Here is an 18,211-nt window from a genome sequence, read left to right as displayed (position 1 = left end):
TTTCCCCATCTGTCAATTCAATACAGATTATTTCTTTTCCAATTTAAAAAAATAAAATAAAAAATAATAATAAATTAAAAAAACAATAAACAATAATATGAGGAACTCTTTTTCTCATGTGTATTTTGGTGACATTAAACATATTGTTAATACATTTTGTATACTGTTTACAAAGTTGTATATCATAAGCCTGTCATCTCTGACGTTTTGCAATCTTTATAAATAATAATAAGACCATATTGGGGATATTGATGTAGGGATATTGATGTATATTTTCATGACTCAAGTCATGTGTTATTATTAGTAGTAGTTAAGGTGATTGAGTGCTGTATTTCAGTTTTTTACTTCTTTGTGTATATATATTTTAATAAAGACCCTGTTATTCTCAGTTCTTCATATACCCCGTGAGGTTTTTTTTGGGGGGGTGGGGGGCTTTTTTCAGGTCAGAGCAACTGCCCCTCAAAATTCCTGTGCACGTCGCTGACCATCAGTCTATAACAGTTTATGACTGTTTAAAACAAAGAGGCTCATCAACTCTCATCATATTGGCATTAAACTAATGAACTTCACTGACACATAGGGTCAGTCCACAAAATCATGTTCTTCATTAACATATTTGTAAGCCATTTACAATGACAAGCAGTTAGCCAGGCACCCGTTTTTACTGTGCTATAAGACATTTTACTTAAAATAGTCAAAGAAAGCAGTTTTTATTTTATCTGATTATTCTTTCGCCATTAATATGCATATTGTCCTGTCTCAGCCCCGTTTCCAACTTCTCTTTTAGTAATTAAGCACGAGTTGTTGCAGGAAATAAACATTTTATTTATATTTTGGAAGTTGCGCGTCAGAGATAAAAAACAATTTGCACAAACAAAGCACTCGCGTCGCTTCATAAAATTGAGGTTAAAGCACTGGAGTCATATGGACTACTTTAATGATGTCTTTACTATCTTGGCTTGAAAGTGGTAGTTGCATAGGCTGTCAATGGAGGGACAGAGAGCTCTCAGATTTAATAAAAAAGATCTTCATTCGTGTTTTGAAGATGAACAAAAGTCTTGCAGGTTTGGAACGACATAAGGGTGAGTAATTAATGACAGAATTTTGGGGTGAATCCCTTTGTGTCAAACCCATTACCCTCACAACTCACCCTTATTAATATGATATACAATTCCATAAATTAAAATAAAAAAATGTCATATTGACATCATTATCAGTTACAGTATCTGAACTCTTCAAGGACAAGTATTTTTTTACCGCTTCATATTGTATTTTGCTGCTTCACAACCCGGCTTGTCCGTACACAAAAAGTGGATATTTGTAGAAATATCAGCATTATAAAAAAGCTTTCACTGTCATAACTCATGACTGTATTAGCTACTTTTTAAAGGTCATATCTATACAAATCCAAAGATTACATGCTCAAGGGTTTGCCAGCACTCAAAATACTGTGTACTCAAGCACAAGTCATAGCTCTCACATTACAAGCGCTCACTTGCCTATACTATAGGCTACTAGTGAGCGCTTGTATAGGCTATCCGCCTATATATAGCGCCAGTTCAGTAATGAATTAGCTTTCAAACTCAAACATGTCAACATTTGAACACAGAGAAAATGTAGGTCAACGTTGGGAAACAAGTAGGCCTAATATTCGAAATGGCATTTAAACTCGTAGGCTATATCCCAGTCAATGAAAGTTCTCGCTTCATAGGCTATCGGTAGAATGAAAAGGGAACTAAGTCAATACAAACCTGTGAGAGTCACAAACAGTAAAACTGCAAAGAGGTAAAGATGTCCAAAGAAATATTGCAGCATATTAAAAGTGTTCAAGGAAACCGTCGACCGGACAAAAGGCGCGGTTAAAAGGCTGGTGGATAAGTATACGTCCCCCTACACTGTTCTCAGATGAGTGACTGTTTTGGTTCCTCAAGCAAAACCCCACCCAGATCACAACTGGATATGTTTTTTCCACAGAAGCACCTATATAGAAATGAAACCATCCTCGCAGATCACATGGGAGGTTCCTCAGCTCCGAACACAGTGGTTTAGGGCGGGATAATCTCATGCGCGGTTCTCGTATTGATTACTTTCACTTCAAACATCAGACTCTCTTATTAACCCTCTCATTATCTTCGGGGTCTTTTTAACCCGCAAATGACTTTTACTCAAATTTAAAAAAAAATGTTCTCTTTGTCCAAATGGTATGAAACTTTCTACGGCTCTAAACACTTTCTAGATCTAAAAAAAAAAAAAAAAAATTGGAATGATAGGGGTCCCTGGAGACCCCGCATAGTAAATATACAAAATTCATCATCAAAATCAGAAACAATGCAGAACACATAGACAGAAATAAAGTGGCACACTTCCAACAATGCAAAAAACATCCACAATGCGCGCACAGACACAGACACACACACACACACACACACACACACACACACACACACACACACACACACACACACACACACACACACACACACACACACACGTCACTCACACAGGAATACATTTGTAAGGCTTTACCAGAGAATGTCTAATATGGCTATGCATACTGCCTGCAGTGCACTGACGCATAAACACCTACAGTGCACTGTAAACGAGACTCTATGAGATGAGACCACCAATTATTGTTCCTAGTTGTTCGATTTTTTTCCCCATTCACTGTTTTTTTTAACTAAATTTACTTTTTTTACTGCTCTATTTGATCATTTGTTATTGTTGTTCAGTTTATTGCATTTTGATGTTCATGTCATGTAGCCTACTTTTACTCAATATGTAATATAACTGTTCATTTCTGTTCTGTTACAGTTAGTAACTGACATGTTGTTCAAATTGTAGAATTATATTAAAAACAGATGATTGAAATAAAAGATAAAATCTAAAGACTCCAACAATTCTCTTTGTAACATCTTGTTCAGGTTTGATTCTAATCATAATGTAACATTATTGAAAAACTTTTGTCAGTACAAAAAATGCTAAACTTTGACAAAAAGTTTTTTTTTATTTTTTTTTTTTTTTATTGTGATTTTATAATATTTAGATATGAATCCAACTGGAAAAACTTGTGAAAAGATATATTTTGATTTGTCAAATAGCAAATAGTGGAATATAGCCATCTAGAGGTTAAAGTGATTTTTTTTTTTTTTTACTGCATTTTCCAAACAATGGCCAAAAATCTTACATTAAACCATGTAAAATTATCCATGTTATCTCCATGAATGAAAGTTAGAAATCTGGGTCTTTTATAAAGTGAATTTTACATAAAATGCTGTTGTTGTTTTTTTTGTAAAAAGCCTATTTAAATAAATATTTATTTATTTATAGAAATTTAAAAGATATCATAAATCCTCCAAAAACTGCACAAATGTTGAGTAAAAACATTAATAAACAGAGTCAAATTACATTTGTAAAAAAAAAAAAAAAAAAAACTTTTATTGCGTTACGAAATCAAATGTTATTGTCTGGGGTCCCTGGAGACCCCAAAGATAACTAGTGTAGACACAAATGAAGATAACCAGAGGGTTAAAGTGACACAACCCGTTTTACCGACAGAATACAATATTTTAGTAGTGAGCATTCACTGTTTGGTTGGCACATCACAACGTTATTTAGTCGTAATAAAACATCTCAATGTTGGAACAGTTGATTATCGACGGGTCTGGTCGAATAATGTAGCAAACATTATGTAGTTGCAATTGTAGAGCAACTACATTGAAGTTTAGGAATAATAATAAAGTAGTTTACACGTTTACAAGGCTACATTTTGCCAATGTATGAGATTTAAAATAAAAAAAATCTACTCTGCAAACACTGCATCTGCTCTTGTAACCTAGGCTATTTTACTGTTGCAATAGTAGCTACATTTTCATATTGTTTTAATGTATTTTATATAATTTGTATATTGTTATAACTTAAAACAGCAGAAACTAAGTATAGTGATTGGTTTGTTTTCTTCATCTTACACATTTCTCATGTCTCATCAAATGTCATAGTTGTGCACAATGAAATAAATCTGTAATTAAGGAGCAAATAATCAGAAACGGGCAAATAGACATCTGAGGTAAAAAATTATTTATTTTAGTTCTTATACACAACACCTCTGCATTTATCCCCTTGATAAAACACACAGTTCAATACAAAATGTTCAGTTATTTTGCAAAATGAGTAAAAAGCACAAATATTTTTATTTTAGATTTTTTTTAAACAAATGATATGTTTTCTTAAAATGTTCTCAACAAATGCATGTACAAATTCAAATCACATATGTCATGTGTTTATAAGGACAGATTGTATGGTAAATTACATTAATATAATTTAAACCCCACAAGAATACAGGTGAGATAACATTATGAAACACAGTTCAAACAATAACGAAAATTCTGTCATCATTTACTTCACCCTCATGTCATTCCAATGTTTTGTGGAACACAAAAGGTGAAACTTTTTTCTATACAACCACAGTTAAAAGGCTAAAAGGTTGCTAAAAGAAATTGTTCATAAATTTCTACTTTAGTGCTCTGAAACCCCCCCTAAAAAAACACAACATACAGCTTTAGACATGAGGGTGAAGTAATGATGCCAGACTTGTCATTTTTTAGTTAACTATGCTTTTAACATCATTAAACTACTTGAGCCATAAAACTGGCACACTTATTTTATGTCCAGCGTTGTTGTTGTTGTTGTTTTTTTACATACTATGAGGCCTGAGAGAATTTTCAGAAATGCATCAAGATACTTTCCCACAGGTTCAACATGAGAGAAGAACTTTCACTTCTTCACAGTCAACCACCTCTAAAGTGCTGATTCTCCAGAAGAACTGAAACTTTAAAGGAATAACAGAGTAAAAGACTCAACAATGGTGTCTTTCTCAATATATGTATAGCATTTGACAAAACATAATCTGATCAATGTGCCTGGGACATATACAAAAGAAAAGTTTTGTTACACAATCGAACAAGAGCTTAAAAGTGTGTGATTCCCTTAAACTAGTGTGCAAAGCAAATATTAATTAACCAAGTAATATCCCTTTGTAGTCGAAGAATATTGTAGAGAATCATTAAGATCCTGAAAACGTCCAATGCAGGACGTTTTCAATTTCAAGTTAATGTCCTTTAACTTGAAATTCATTCAGCATTTCTTTGCCATCACCTCAACGTTTTTGTTCTGTCAGATATTTTCCATTGGGCATTTAAACAGCAGATTGCGGGAAACTAAAACGTTTATTTCGTTGCTTTGCAATTAGCAGTTGAATAACACTGGATATAAGAGAGAAGCGAATGCACCAATTCTCCATAAAATAAATATAATGAAGCCATGAAGAGACTAGCCCCAGAACAGAGGCCAAGAGACATCCAGTGTAAAAAAAAAAAAACGTTGCCCAATGTGGACAGTGGGGCTCGGCAGATGCAACAAACCCAGGGATTCATAACCTAAGCAAGGATATTGGACTGAGAGAGTTTCTTCATAGGTATACTATTGTCTTTGCCATTCTGCGCTATGTCTCCATTTTGTGGACTAAGCTTGGCATCCTTCAGGTTATAACGGCCCATCTTGGCCTTTTTGTAGTAGATAGAGTAGATGAAGATGAAGATGACAGAGATGAACGCCACTGTGATGGCAACAAGTCCTGCTATTAAAGGCAGGTAATCCTCTGTGTCAAGAGAAATAAAGCACATCAAAAGATCAGTCACAATCCAAGCAAACGAATAACACAGTTGCCATTGCTAAATATCTAAGTGACCTGAAGAAAACAATATTTGCCATATCAGAAGCAAACAAGCAAATTGAAAAGGCTGATCATAAGTAAAGTACCAGATATCTGGTACTTTACTTATGATCAGCCTTTTCATTTTGCTTGTTTGCTTCTGATATGGCAAATAAAGCACACAAAATGATGTATAACATTTAAACCATGTTTGTTTATCACATCTTTGTTTATCTCTATCTCAAGGTTTCCAGCGTTGTGAAACAGTGAATTTCCAATGCCTTTGCTTTGGTATAATAACATCTGTTGAATCAAATAATTTAAATGCATTCTGATACACATAATAATAATTAAAAATATATATTTTACAATTTGGTTTATTTTATTCATTATGATTTGCCACTATCATTGCATATGTTACCTAGTGTGAACTGAACATCATAAACGTTATTTTTAAAAAGTGTTCGGCCTGATTCTTCTTTAGTTCCCAACATTTCCCATATTTTGAAGTAATACTGCAAGTAGCTGTTGGAAATGTACACCAAAAAATACACAAACATGCATAGTTACCTTTTAATACCACTTTTACATGTCTGATGGTGCTGCCAACTGAATTAATTGCAATGCAGAGCAGATCCTCAGGTGTTGATTCTGTTATATTAAGAGTTTCACCATCAACTTTATTAGTTGTGCTGAGATTCCAGCTGATTTTTGGTTTTGGGTTTCCCTCGGCTTCGCAAACAATCACCACTGGATATCCTCGAAACACAGGCACTTTGGAAAGCAATTTGGTCTCATTGATGATCGGTTTAACTGCAGGAAGAAGGAAAAAACAGGTTTCACATGTTAATAATTAAGACCAATATAATACCTGCTAAATAAACTTGAATGTTTGAGAAGTGGACAAATTATTATACTTACAATGTACAGTAATGCTCAGAGATTTTGATGTGACTTTATGAGGAGGTTGAGGTAGTTCCAGCTCTGCTTCACACCAGTACTGAGCTCCATTATCAGTTTTTTTTGGATGGATCTGGAGTTTATATGTATTTCTGTCTGAAGTATTGAATGTGTCAGTGAAGATTGTTTCATTCACTAGATGCTGTCTTCTGTAAAATCTCACAACACCACTCTTGGCCACAGTGCGAACGTCACACTGGAGCTCATACTCCTCGCCCACTATCATTGGTCCGGTGTGATTCCCAACACTGATGGAAATATCTGGAAGACACATTAAGCAATAACAATAGAGTAACTAAAATGTATCACAAAATTACATCCCACGTGCTTCTTTTTTTTTTTTTTTTTTTTTTTACAGAACTGTGTTTTTAAAAAACATGTCCCTGCTTTAGCTGAGTGCTGTTTAAGACACAGGTAGCTACTGTATGTAATAGTTTGTATGTTGCAACTATTGCTCTTTGACCACCAATGACCATCATCAGCCATGCTTCAAAGCAGTCACCATCTTAAGATGTATTTTCCAGCACACTGGGCTTTGCTTCCATTCTGTGAAATGGTTAACTTCCTATTTTGTGTATTGTGAGCAGTGTGGTATATTTTTTCCAGTGTCATGTTCTGGACTTCATGGAGACGTTTTCTATCCCTGCTAAAAATGCTTAAACAAGCATTTACAGTTTTTAGCTGGTGGGCAGCCTGGCTAAGCTAGTGTTTAGCTGTACAGACCCAAACCACTCTAAACTAGCCAGACATGGAAAACCACAAGGACAGTAAACCAGATTAGGTTTAAGATTTTTTTTAGCAGGAATCCAAACTCCGTTGTATGCAAGTCGCTGTTGCTTGAGCAAGACTACCATCAGCAAGTTGGGTGATACTTTTCCAAGTCAAAGCTAACATGTGAAATGAGTAGGCTAAGGAACCACCCTAAAACAAAAACTGTGATGTTTCCCGGTGAATAGCTTCAGGAGCCCTTTACATTTTCTACCGTACCTGTTAAATAGGCCTACTGAAAGACTAACTTAACTTTTATAACCAATTGCTACGGACTACTTTTATGGTTGGCTGCGGTTACAATGATAACAAAAACGTTGTATTTATCTTGTTTGACAACGTTCTATCGCTATTTAAACAGTGCTACACAAAAGTATTTTCAGAAGCGACTATTTAATCACCATTGACGTATTTAAGACAGATTCATCAAATTTAACACCAAAAACTGTTCTATATATTTATATATTATATTGTATGTTTATATTTTATTTATTTTCCCCTTCAGGAACGGATAGATACAAGATTAGTTGTCCTACCATCCAACGCATACAACCTCGAAAGCAGATCCAAAATTAGACACGTGAAGAGAATCCGATCGCTCCGCGCCGTCATTTTACCAGTGTTTGCGCTGTGTCGACACTGTTTTTAACCAGCTTACAGTGTTTAATTGTTCAGGCGATAACAAAACTCACAGACTCGGACCCCTCATTTATCGCAGGAAACCACTGCCCAGTCTGCCCTCGCATAGCTGCCTGCTTCAGTTAATGGTAGCCCTCCCCCACACATCTCTAAAGTGCACATATAGCAACTTTATTCATTTGTATCACTTCAAATCGGGGTTTTTGAAAAGGAGAGCACATTTATCTATTAGAAAAGGCAATGTAATGTTTTGAACATTAAAAACCAGTTGAAAAGCCACAACTCTTTACTTCACTTCACCCCATTTCCCTCGATTGTCAACATATCCTCGAGCTCAGACGAGGGTGTGGGTCTGTATAAAATCACAGCTTTGTTTACGGATTGATATCTCTTATGAGTCTAGGCTAATAAGTGATGATGGACCTCCTCAGGCATTGCATTGGTAATTTGTAACTGATTCATGAGTGAGCCACAGCATGATCGATGGACACATTCGCTGTCTGAATAAGCATATTTAGTATGCAGAAAGGAGCAGCATCTCTGAATACTCAACTCAGTAGGCCTACTACTCATGACATGGTAGGTGAGATAGAATACATACATGTATTCTACATGTACATTAATACATACATACACACTCACATGTGATGCTGAGAGTAACCAGTGCATCACAAGATAATCAGACTGGCCCCATCTAACAAAAATATGTTCTAAGATTATTTTGCTAATGTTCACATTAAGTTACAAAAAAATTTATTTCTGAATGTTCCCTGAAAAAAATCTTGGTAATATGAACATTAAGGGAACATTCCATTTGATCATTTTACAAACGTTGAGGGACAATTTAGAATGTTCTTTGAACATTCTGAAAAAACTAGAAGGTCCAAATGTTTCAGTAGCCTATAACCTACCATGAACGATGTATATGTGCTAACGTTTCGAGAACATTATTAAAGACCAGATAACTTTGAAAGAACATTCTTTCACCGTTACTGTAAGAATGTTTGTTCAAAACTTTGAGAGAACCTTGCCAGAATGTTCTGAGAATGTTTGCTATTATCTGGTGTAGTGGTCACAAGCGCTGCATCTTTGGGACTGAAGTGTGTTAACAGACACATATCTGTTGTACCAGCAGACAACACTCCACGGGTCGAGCTGAATAGGGTTATTGTGTTCTTGTTCACACATTAAAGAATAGTGTGTGGTTTACAAAAAATGAAGCTATAGAATCAAACAAGTGCAAGGACACTTGTAGTTGTAAAGAGGGCATTATATGTCAAAAACATGCATTTGAACAGATGTCAATACAATGTCCAAGACCACTGCTTTATCAGCCAGCAAAACATAAATCAAAAATATGTGCACTCTTGAGGCTTACAAACTTGTACTTTGACCAATGCTACACACACACCAGTGAAAAATGATTCTGGCTATTGTGGAATTCATCAGCCTTTTTAGAGCCATAAAGAAGAGGCTCATCTATATTCATCATCTTGGCAAGCAACCCAAATTCTTCACTGGTGCAGTACTAGTAAGTTAATAGCAAAGCGACAACTGCTATTTCCCTGAGGAATGACTATGGACATTTTTGCTAAGATAATAAGTTCATGTAGAGCTACTGCGGTGACAGGATTTTTACACTTAGCATGGTTTTCAAATGAAAAATGTTAAAAGATATGATATATGATATATTAAAAGCAATGATATGACGCAGCGCCTGAAAATAGTTCACAGCTCGGTAACTTCCAACGTGACCGGGACTAAGTTTGTCATATCATTGCGCCTGCTGCACTCATGGTACGGCAGAAAAGTTTCTTGATTATTATGCAGGAATGAGAGTATAGTTCCTACCCATATCAGCCTAGAAAATGGCAACTTTACATTTTCCGTCGGTCTTAGTGCACGATGTAACTACAGAAGAGTCAAGTTTTAAATAGGAAAAAAATGGAAACACTTTGGTCATTTTTTTTGTGAGAAATGCTAATGGTCTTATCCACTTCAATGATGTATGCTAAGCTATGCTAAAAGTTGTACCGCCAGAACCGGAGATCGGCTGAATGGATTCAAAAACGGTAAAACTCAACAGTTTAACTCTGGGGGAGTTGTAAAATGAGCCTATTTCCAAAAAAAGTGGAGTATCCCTTTAAGCTGACCAGAATAAAACATAATATTCGGAATTAAACAGTGTAGCTGATTTACAGATTCAGTTAACATCCACAAATGTATACACATGTATGTATATATGTATATAAATGTATAATATAACTAACTACTGACAACTAACTACTTCTAAATAACTACAATATTCAGAAGTAAACAGTGTAGCTGACTTAATGTTTAGCTGACAGAATGTTTATTTTTAAAACACAACTTGTGTGCTTCTTTTACCGATATATTTAACGATATGCAAAATCGGCACTGCACTTAAGCCAGGCTCACACTACAGGAGTTTTAGGCCGATTTATGCCCGATTTTCCCCTCCCGAGAATCGGAGAAAAAATCTTGTCGAGGACCTCGATCGGTTCCGATGTTCGGCACAGATTATCTGGTAATGTGAGGCATTCAATTTTGAGTGACTCATCAGCGCGATGCGCGCATTATCTCCATTTATCCATTTATTGCTAAATAAATAAGCATAATACAGTATAATAAATAATAATAAAATACTAAATGCATAATAAAGGCATCTGAAATAATAAACTAAGTAGCCTACAATCTAGTGTTGTCAAAAATATCGATTTTTCGATATCGATCCTGAACCATCTGCAACTCTTCCGTCTTCAGCAGGATGCACGTGATCTTCAGTAGTGAACGCGCCAGAGAGAAATGCACATTTCATACGGATTACATAAGCAGAGTGCAGTCTGTAGTCTGTTTTCTTTCGTTTTGAATTGTTCTGTTTAAAAGTAGACATGTCTGTGAGGCAAGTAGGCTATCTTATACGCTGAGTTTCGGTTCATTTATCACCGACACCTCCGTTTCGTGATTATCTATCGTCTGCTATATTTACTTCTTATTATTTAAATCCAGGCAATTGGTTGATGAAACATTAATTAAAATTAAGATACAATTAATACAAAACGAAATTCGATTTAAAGAAAGGTTTTGTGCTTTCTGTTTGATGTCTTTGTGAAAGTTTTAAAGCATATTTTAAAGTCGCTTAGAGCGGTCATGTCCGTAACATTGTTTTTTCCTCAAATGCGAACACGAAAAATAAAATAATATGAATATTTTATGTTCTGTGGAGACTGAGAGCCCTTTCTTCATCCGGTGGGTAGTAGCTACTGTAGGCTATTACTTTGGTTTGCAGTGTAATTCACAGAATTAGGCCTAGGCCTACACAAAAATATTTTCATTATGAAATATTTATATTCATTATAAAGTTATATTCATTCAAAGATAGGTTAAATGAAACAAGCTGTTAATTATTTTAATATTTAATTTTAACTTTGAGCTCCACTTTACAATGCTCAGCTGAGCAGCAATGGCAACGCTGCTGATGCTTTACCTTATAGAGATCTATGGCATTGATTCATTGTATTGAACAGAGCTGACGCCATTCATTAGAAATATCCTTATTAAAAGGATGATTTTTTTTTTAAAGATTTCGCTTTCCTTGGTCACACGGCAACCTTTTCACGAATATGACTTGATATGAAGGACAGATATTTTGTTTACATCCACCTTTCCGCTTCCGATCTGTTGCGTGAGATCACGCGCTTTCTCTGGCACGAATCTTAATAACATTGTGTAGTGTGTGATGCGTCACGATTTTCAAATCTCCTTCAAGATTCTCCTTAAGTGTGAGCGGCAACCAGATTTCAAAATCGGTTAGGATTTTAAAACTCCTGTAGTGTGAGCGAGGCTTTTGTCGTGCCCGTAGCAAGACACCTGTCAAGTTTGAAATCCATCGGATTAACGGTTCGAGAGATATTCGATTAACAGACAGACAGACACACAGACAGACAGACATTCCTGTAATTTATAGATAGATAACACAAATACATTTATTTACAGTCAAAAAATGGTGTTAATTTTCAAAAACAGCATTCACAGTATAAGTATGAATTGTAGCTGAAATATAGCCATTGATGCATGAGGTTCACTATAGTGGACAGGTGATTAATCAGAATTTTCTCCCAATCTAAAATCAAAACTTTTTTTTTTTTATCTGCAAGAGTCTCCTAGGATAGAAGGAATGGGCGGAGCAACTTGGCATTTCTGACTGACCCCTTGCCATCTTGGTTTGGAGGGGGGGGGGGGGGGGGGGGGGGGGGAATCGACACACAACGGCTTGCAACTTGGTTACAATGTATAGGATAATGCACCAGGGTCCACTGTAGAGATTGATGTACAACAATGCCATCAAAAACCCGTGCGAATTCAAGAAAATGCTTTTTTAATAGCTGACCACTGTAGTGACCTCTATGCATGAAAGGGCTAGAGTAACAACTTCAGTGTCTTATATAATAATGTAATAAATATTAGAATGTGCAATGTGCCTTAAACATGAAGTGTTCCTTTATAAGAGCAATCAAAAATCTAACCAGGATTACTCAAACGTTTTTAGTTGATCAACATCATTGGTCGACAATGTGAGGATGTGATTGGCAGTTCGATCTAAGAGTGAAGTGAGCAGAACACCGATCCTTGTGACCGTCTGCTCCGACTGATCTGACAGGAGATTGAGTCGTGACCAAAGCAGAGATATTGCTCTGAAAGAGTTCCTTCATGAGGACTGTGCTGGCTGTGCTAAGAGTCCATTGTGTGCTCTGGGCTTCCTGAAATTATAATGGCCCATCTTGTTTTTTTTGTAGTGGGTGAAGTAGATGTAGATGAAGATCAGTGAGATGACCAGCACTACAGCAACAATAATGCATACTATTATGGGCACGTTATTCTCTGTGTCAAAAGAAACAAATATATGAGTAAATCAGCAATTTAGGGATAGATAAATCCAAGCAAGCAAAACTGGGGATAGATACCAAGCCAACATGATTGCTTCAAGTTCAACATATCAAAAGTCAGCTGCTAATCTAAATAAAAATCCATGCAGGGCAACTATGGTGACACGATCCACAAGCCATTTCACTTGAATGCAAGGAGAGCATTACAAGAGCAACAAACCAAACAGCTTCTTACAAAAGTGCAAATAATTTGTGAAAGGCCGAAAACATTAACCACAAAGGAAGCCATGCTAAAATCTGAAAGCTGTGCGTGATTTTTTATAAGAAGGATGAATGAAATTTGCATTAGGCAAAAGACAAAAAGAATCAATCTGTGTGATTTTTTAACAGAGAAACTTTAAATGACCTGATATATCCTGACAACATCATTTTTTAGACTACTAAATTGTTTTTGCTTTTTCACAATAATTTGCATATTTAATATAACGCAAATTTATATTTTGTTTAATATCAGACAAAACTATTTTTTATTTTATTTTGAAACAACCACAGTACCTTTCTGTAGTATTACTGCCAGTGTTACTGAAACAGCTGGTGGAAATCGCCAATTAAACTAAGTCACTTAGAATTGAAAATGATACAAAAATGCATAGTTACCTTGTATGGACACTTTTACACGTCTGATGGTGGTGTTAACAGAATTGCTCGCAATGCAGTGCAGATCCTCAGGTGTTGATTCTGTTATAGTAAGAGTTTCACTATAAACTATATCAGTTGTGTTGAGATTCCAGCTGATTGTTGGTTTTGGGTTTCCCTCGGCTTCACAAACAATCACCTTTGTATATCCTCGAAACACAGGCACTATGGAGGGCAGTTTGGTCTCATTGATGATCGGTCCAGCTGCAGGAAGGAGTGAAAGAAAAACAGTTTAAGAGGTGTTTCTCCCACATATACATGAGTGTCTTATGTTAGACTCCCCGTGAACCGGAAGTCGCAACCGACTTTTCTCCAGTGTTGTTGTGATGTATTTCCAAGTGAATCGGAATATTGAATAGAGGGTGGGGTTTTACTTTAGCGCATCCCTCGCTCATAGAAAACTGATAGTTGGAGGAAGAGTGGTTAAAGGATATTCAAGCCGAGCCGTCAAACTGACGTCATCAGAGAAGCAACGCCATTCCAGAGCGGAAGCAAATGTTCCGAATTTTATTAAAGATTAATCAGATTAATTGTTCACCAAAAGACTAGCAATGTGCTCTGACAAAGTAAATAGGTTACATTTTGATTTCACGACGACTTTAATCCATATTGATTTTAATCTTGTAGTTTTTAACAAACCTATCTAGAAAATCTTAAATCTAGAAATTTGAAAAGAAAAAGTTACATACTGTATCCGATCCCTATCCCCACACAACTTGTCACATGGTAAGTGCTAAAATCTGCTTGATTTGGACTTTAACAGATGTTCTTAAAAAATAATAATAGAAACTGATGGATCTTACTTACAATATACAGTAATGTTGAGATGTTTTGACGGGGCTGTTGGAGGAGGTTGAGGTCCTTCTTCTCCCAGTTCCAGCTTTGCTTCACACCAGTACTGAGCTCCATCATCAGCTCTGTCTGGACGGATCAGGAGTTTAGATGTTTTACTGACTGGAGTATGGATGGTGCCAGTGAAGATGGTTTGATCCACCAGAGTCTGTCCTTTGTACCAGTTGACAGTGAGATTCTGAACAGGAGCCACATTGAGAACGTCACACTGGAGCTCATACTGGTTTCCCTCCATCATTGGTCCGGTGTGATTCACAGTGCTGATGGACACACTGTCTGGAGTCTCTGTGGAGGAAGATTTACACACTGATATCTGCAGTCATCAATGTATAGTAGATATTTCTGAGAATGAAAATATAACAATATCAATAACAGAGAAACTCACTGTAAATAGTCACTGGGAGAGGCACTGTACACTGTTTCTCATAGTTTATGTAGCATAATGGCTCTATGTCCCATTCTGTCAGGTTTGACTTTTTCCATGTGATCAGACTGCCATTGCTCTTGGGCACTGCTCCCTCACTGGCTTCCATTCCCATTCCTTTATGCTGGACAGAAGTGCTGCAGTTGACTGAGACAGAACCGCCGAACTCCACAATAACTCTCTCTGGGTTGAGCTGAAGAGGACATTCATCAGCATGTGAACCTGCCCACAGAAAAGCAAAAAATACAGGATTTTTTTTTAAACATTTAAACATATTTTTCAATTGACTAGACAAACTGCACAAAATCACAAAGTACCTTTTTTATCACCTAATAATTAGGTATTCATGTGTGCACAGTGCCTTTCGATTTCCTTTTTTAATACACCTAACATAAAACTTAAACATAAATACATACAACATAATTTGCTTAGTTAACATAATTTGCATGGTTTATTTTTATACATTTGACTTCAATTGAACCAAACTGATTTTAAAGGTCAATCAATATTTGTTATAAATCTCTATTAATTTTCAGCTGGTTTGAATATTTTGTGTCTTTGCGGGTACATGATAAACAATAAATTCTTGTTACAATATTTTTGTTATTTAGTAACCACAGCTGTTTATATTATACATAATAGAGTAGCCTACCGGTCAAAAGATAGGAAACATAATTTTTTTATCTCTTATGCTCACAAAGGCTGCATTTATTTGATAAAAAAAACCAGTAAAAACAGTAATATTGTGAAATATTATTACAATTTAAAAGAACTGCTTTCTGTTTTAATATAATTTTAAAATGTATTTTATTCAGATGATGATGGTATCGCTGAACTTTCAGCATCATTAAGCCAGACTTCAGTCAGAGTCACATGATCCTTCAGAAAACATTCTAATATGCTGATCAAATAAATACAGCCTTAGTGAGCATTACAATTTTTAAATTAAGTATCAGTAAATTAATCAAATAAATTAAGTTGGACTAACATAAAAAAATATTTATTACTAATGTAATGAAGTTAAGTTAAACATACAGTAAATATATTTGACATAAGCCAACTAAATTATGTTGACCCAACTAAACTGATTTTGAACTAAATTAAATTGTGTGTTAAAACTTTCTTCAATTAAAGTAAGAGTAGGCTAATGAATTCAGTTTTTGAGTGATGATCATGCAAAACACAAAACAAATAAACTCACACAAAATCCCAGTAGCACCTCATTGCAGTACAGGATTAGGGGTGGGGTTAGGGATCAGGGGGTGGAGATGGGTTGGATTAGGGGTGGGGTTAGGGATCAGGGGGTGGAGATGGGTAGAATTAGGGGTGGGGTTAGGGATCAGGGGGTGGAGATGGGTAGGATTAGGGGTGGGGTTAGGGATCAGGGGTGGAGATGGGTAGGATTAGGGGTGGGGTTAGGGATCAGGAGGTGGAGATGGGGAGGTTTAGGGGTGGGGTTAGGGATCAGGGGGTGGAGATGGGGAGGTTTAGGTATATGTAAGGTGGGAGGAGTTGGATCTGGATCCAAATCCTCCCCCTCGATTTCTCCAAAATATGGAAGTCATCTAGCCTATTCAGTCACACTGTAAGAATATTTTGTACAAAAAAGAATCCACTGAGAGTAGGCTAGGCTATACACATTGTTCATTACACAAGCATACAGTAAATGAAGGCCCTTTCACACCAAGGACGATAACTAAAGATAAAGTTTTAGCGTCCACACAGCGGTGTTTATTCTAAGCGCCTGCTTGTCTGCCGCTCGAGCTCGTTCCAGCAGAATGGATTCTGATTGGCTGTGACTTTTTTATATCGTTTATCAGCTGGATAACACCGTTCTGAAAGTGATTCCATCAATATCATATCTCTGTGCCGTTATCGTTATAGCTGGTGTGAACTCTGCTATTATTTGATATTGAGAACGATATTTAGAACTATCTTTATCTTTATAGTTCGTCCTTGGTGTGAACTGGCCCTTTACTCTGTAGGCTAGCCTACTTTTGTGAGATTTCTTGTTCTAGAATTCTTACAATATCATTCACAGTGTTGACAACTTGGGTCTACTGACAAAAAAAGTCTGAATTTCTGGGAACAACAACAACAGCAACAAAGCGCTCTAAAGAAAACGTTTTTTTTTATAAAAATGTTATTGCGCCCTCGTCTGGCTTGCAGATGCGAGGTGTAAAGACCAAAAAAGTAGGTCCGTAAAAAAAAAAAAAAAAAAAGGCCTATACGATTAATGCATATAGTTATTTATTTGTTTACTTTTACAAGTCTTTAGAGGTTCAAAGCTTTAAACTTACAAGCTCTTATTTTCACCTGAAGATATACGCGTTTGACTGATAAAGTAGGCTATAGAACAAATAGGACTAAGTAAAACGTTTTTTAAAAGATGAATGCCTGAAAGTCTTAAGGCTATGGTCTATTCGCTCCCTCACTCACGGAACAGTATCAAGTTACTGGACGGGCAGACAGAAATATTTGTTCAGTTTCATCGTACCATGGTTAGCCTATACAATGTATTAAGACGCAGGCCTATACCATGAAAATACAATGTCTCTGCGGCATTTGTCAATGAATATTGCAGTATCAGCACTTTCTTGGGTTGAACAAGTGACGTACAAAACATTCAAACTAATAAGAGGCACGTTATTCACCCTCGAAAACACTTACCTGCAACTAGTGAGAAGTACAGAATACAAAATCCGATTAGCCGCATATAGACAATACGAATAAATGTGGCGAGACAAAACGACCCTTTCTTCATTTTAAAACAATGTTAAACGTTAGTCCTGGGATTTAGAAATGAGACGTCCTCCCCCTGCGGTGGATCTGCGTTAGCTAATCTTCCCAGTGGGTGAGTAAAAATGAGAGTGACTGCCCACTTGTTTGGTCAGCGGAACAGAATCCTGGCTATAGCCCTTCCCCTGTGTAGAGATTTGAGGAAGATTACTGGAATGCCCCGTAATTAAGGGAATAGCTACTTATAGAAGTAACTAACTTATCCATCTCTCCTTCCCATTTCACTTCCACTTTGTAGCCTACACACATTCACAATGACCCTTAGTGACACAATAATGGAATTTACCGAGAGTCTCCCGAGTAGCCTATCAGTATGTTAGCATCCTACAACATGTTCAGAACTCTATTAAATTATGATAATATTATTTAATTTTATCCTGCAAATTAAAATTCCCAAATAAAATTGTTGTAAAAGCTCTCTGGTAAACAAGTGAACACAAAAACACGCTGACATGTATT

At 36.2% G+C, this 18,211-nt stretch overlaps 2 protein-coding genes across 2 annotated transcripts in view; both read right to left on the bottom strand.

The window, feature by feature from the left end:
• LOC130085035 (hemicentin-1-like) overlaps nt 1-17,834 on the bottom strand; it is a 54,112-nt gene extending 36,278 nt beyond the window's left edge. The window contains exon 1 of the mRNA XM_056250591.1: nt 17,624-17,834. Within this exon, the coding sequence (XP_056106566.1) occupies nt 17,624-17,717 (94 nt within the window). The 5' untranslated portion in view covers nt 17,718-17,834. The remainder of the gene's footprint in view (nt 1-17,623) is intronic.
• On the bottom strand, nt 4,573-8,211 carry icam3 (intercellular adhesion molecule 3). The gene is made up of 4 exons (XM_056253070.1): nt 7,972-8,211; nt 6,629-6,928; nt 6,278-6,520; nt 4,573-5,653 (listed from the first exon to the last, which is right to left on the bottom strand). Exons 1-4 carry the CDS (start codon nt 8,045-8,047, stop codon nt 5,433-5,435), a joined length of 840 nt encoding a protein of 279 aa, XP_056109045.1. The 5' UTR covers nt 8,048-8,211; the 3' UTR covers nt 4,573-5,432.
• Nucleotides 17,835-18,211: the final 377 nt, after the last annotated feature.

The sequence above is a fragment of the Rhinichthys klamathensis genome, unplaced genomic scaffold (assembly GCF_029890125.1).
Source record: "Rhinichthys klamathensis goyatoka isolate OS25496 unplaced genomic scaffold, OSU_Roscu_1.1 h1tg000004l_1, whole genome shotgun sequence".
NCBI classification, from domain to species: Eukaryota; Metazoa; Chordata; class Actinopteri; order Cypriniformes; family Leuciscidae; genus Rhinichthys; species Rhinichthys klamathensis.
This window is presented reverse-complemented; position numbering and strand designations above follow the sequence as displayed.

What these genes read in the sequence shown, in the direction of transcription:
- icam3 (XM_056253070.1), bottom strand. Translation starts at nt 8,047, where the DNA reads ATGACGGCGCGGAGCGATCGGATTCTCTTCACGTGTCTAATTTTGGAT. An exon ending in TCTGAGCATTACTGTACATT is followed by an intron (nt 6,521 to 6,628) that starts GTAAGTATAATA and finishes TTCTTCCTGCAG; the next exon opens with TTAAACCGATCATCAATGAG. An exon ending in TGTAAAAGTGGTATTAAAAG is followed by an intron (nt 5,654 to 6,277) that starts GTAACTATGCAT and finishes CTCTTGACACAG; the next exon opens with AGGATTACCTGCCTTTAATA.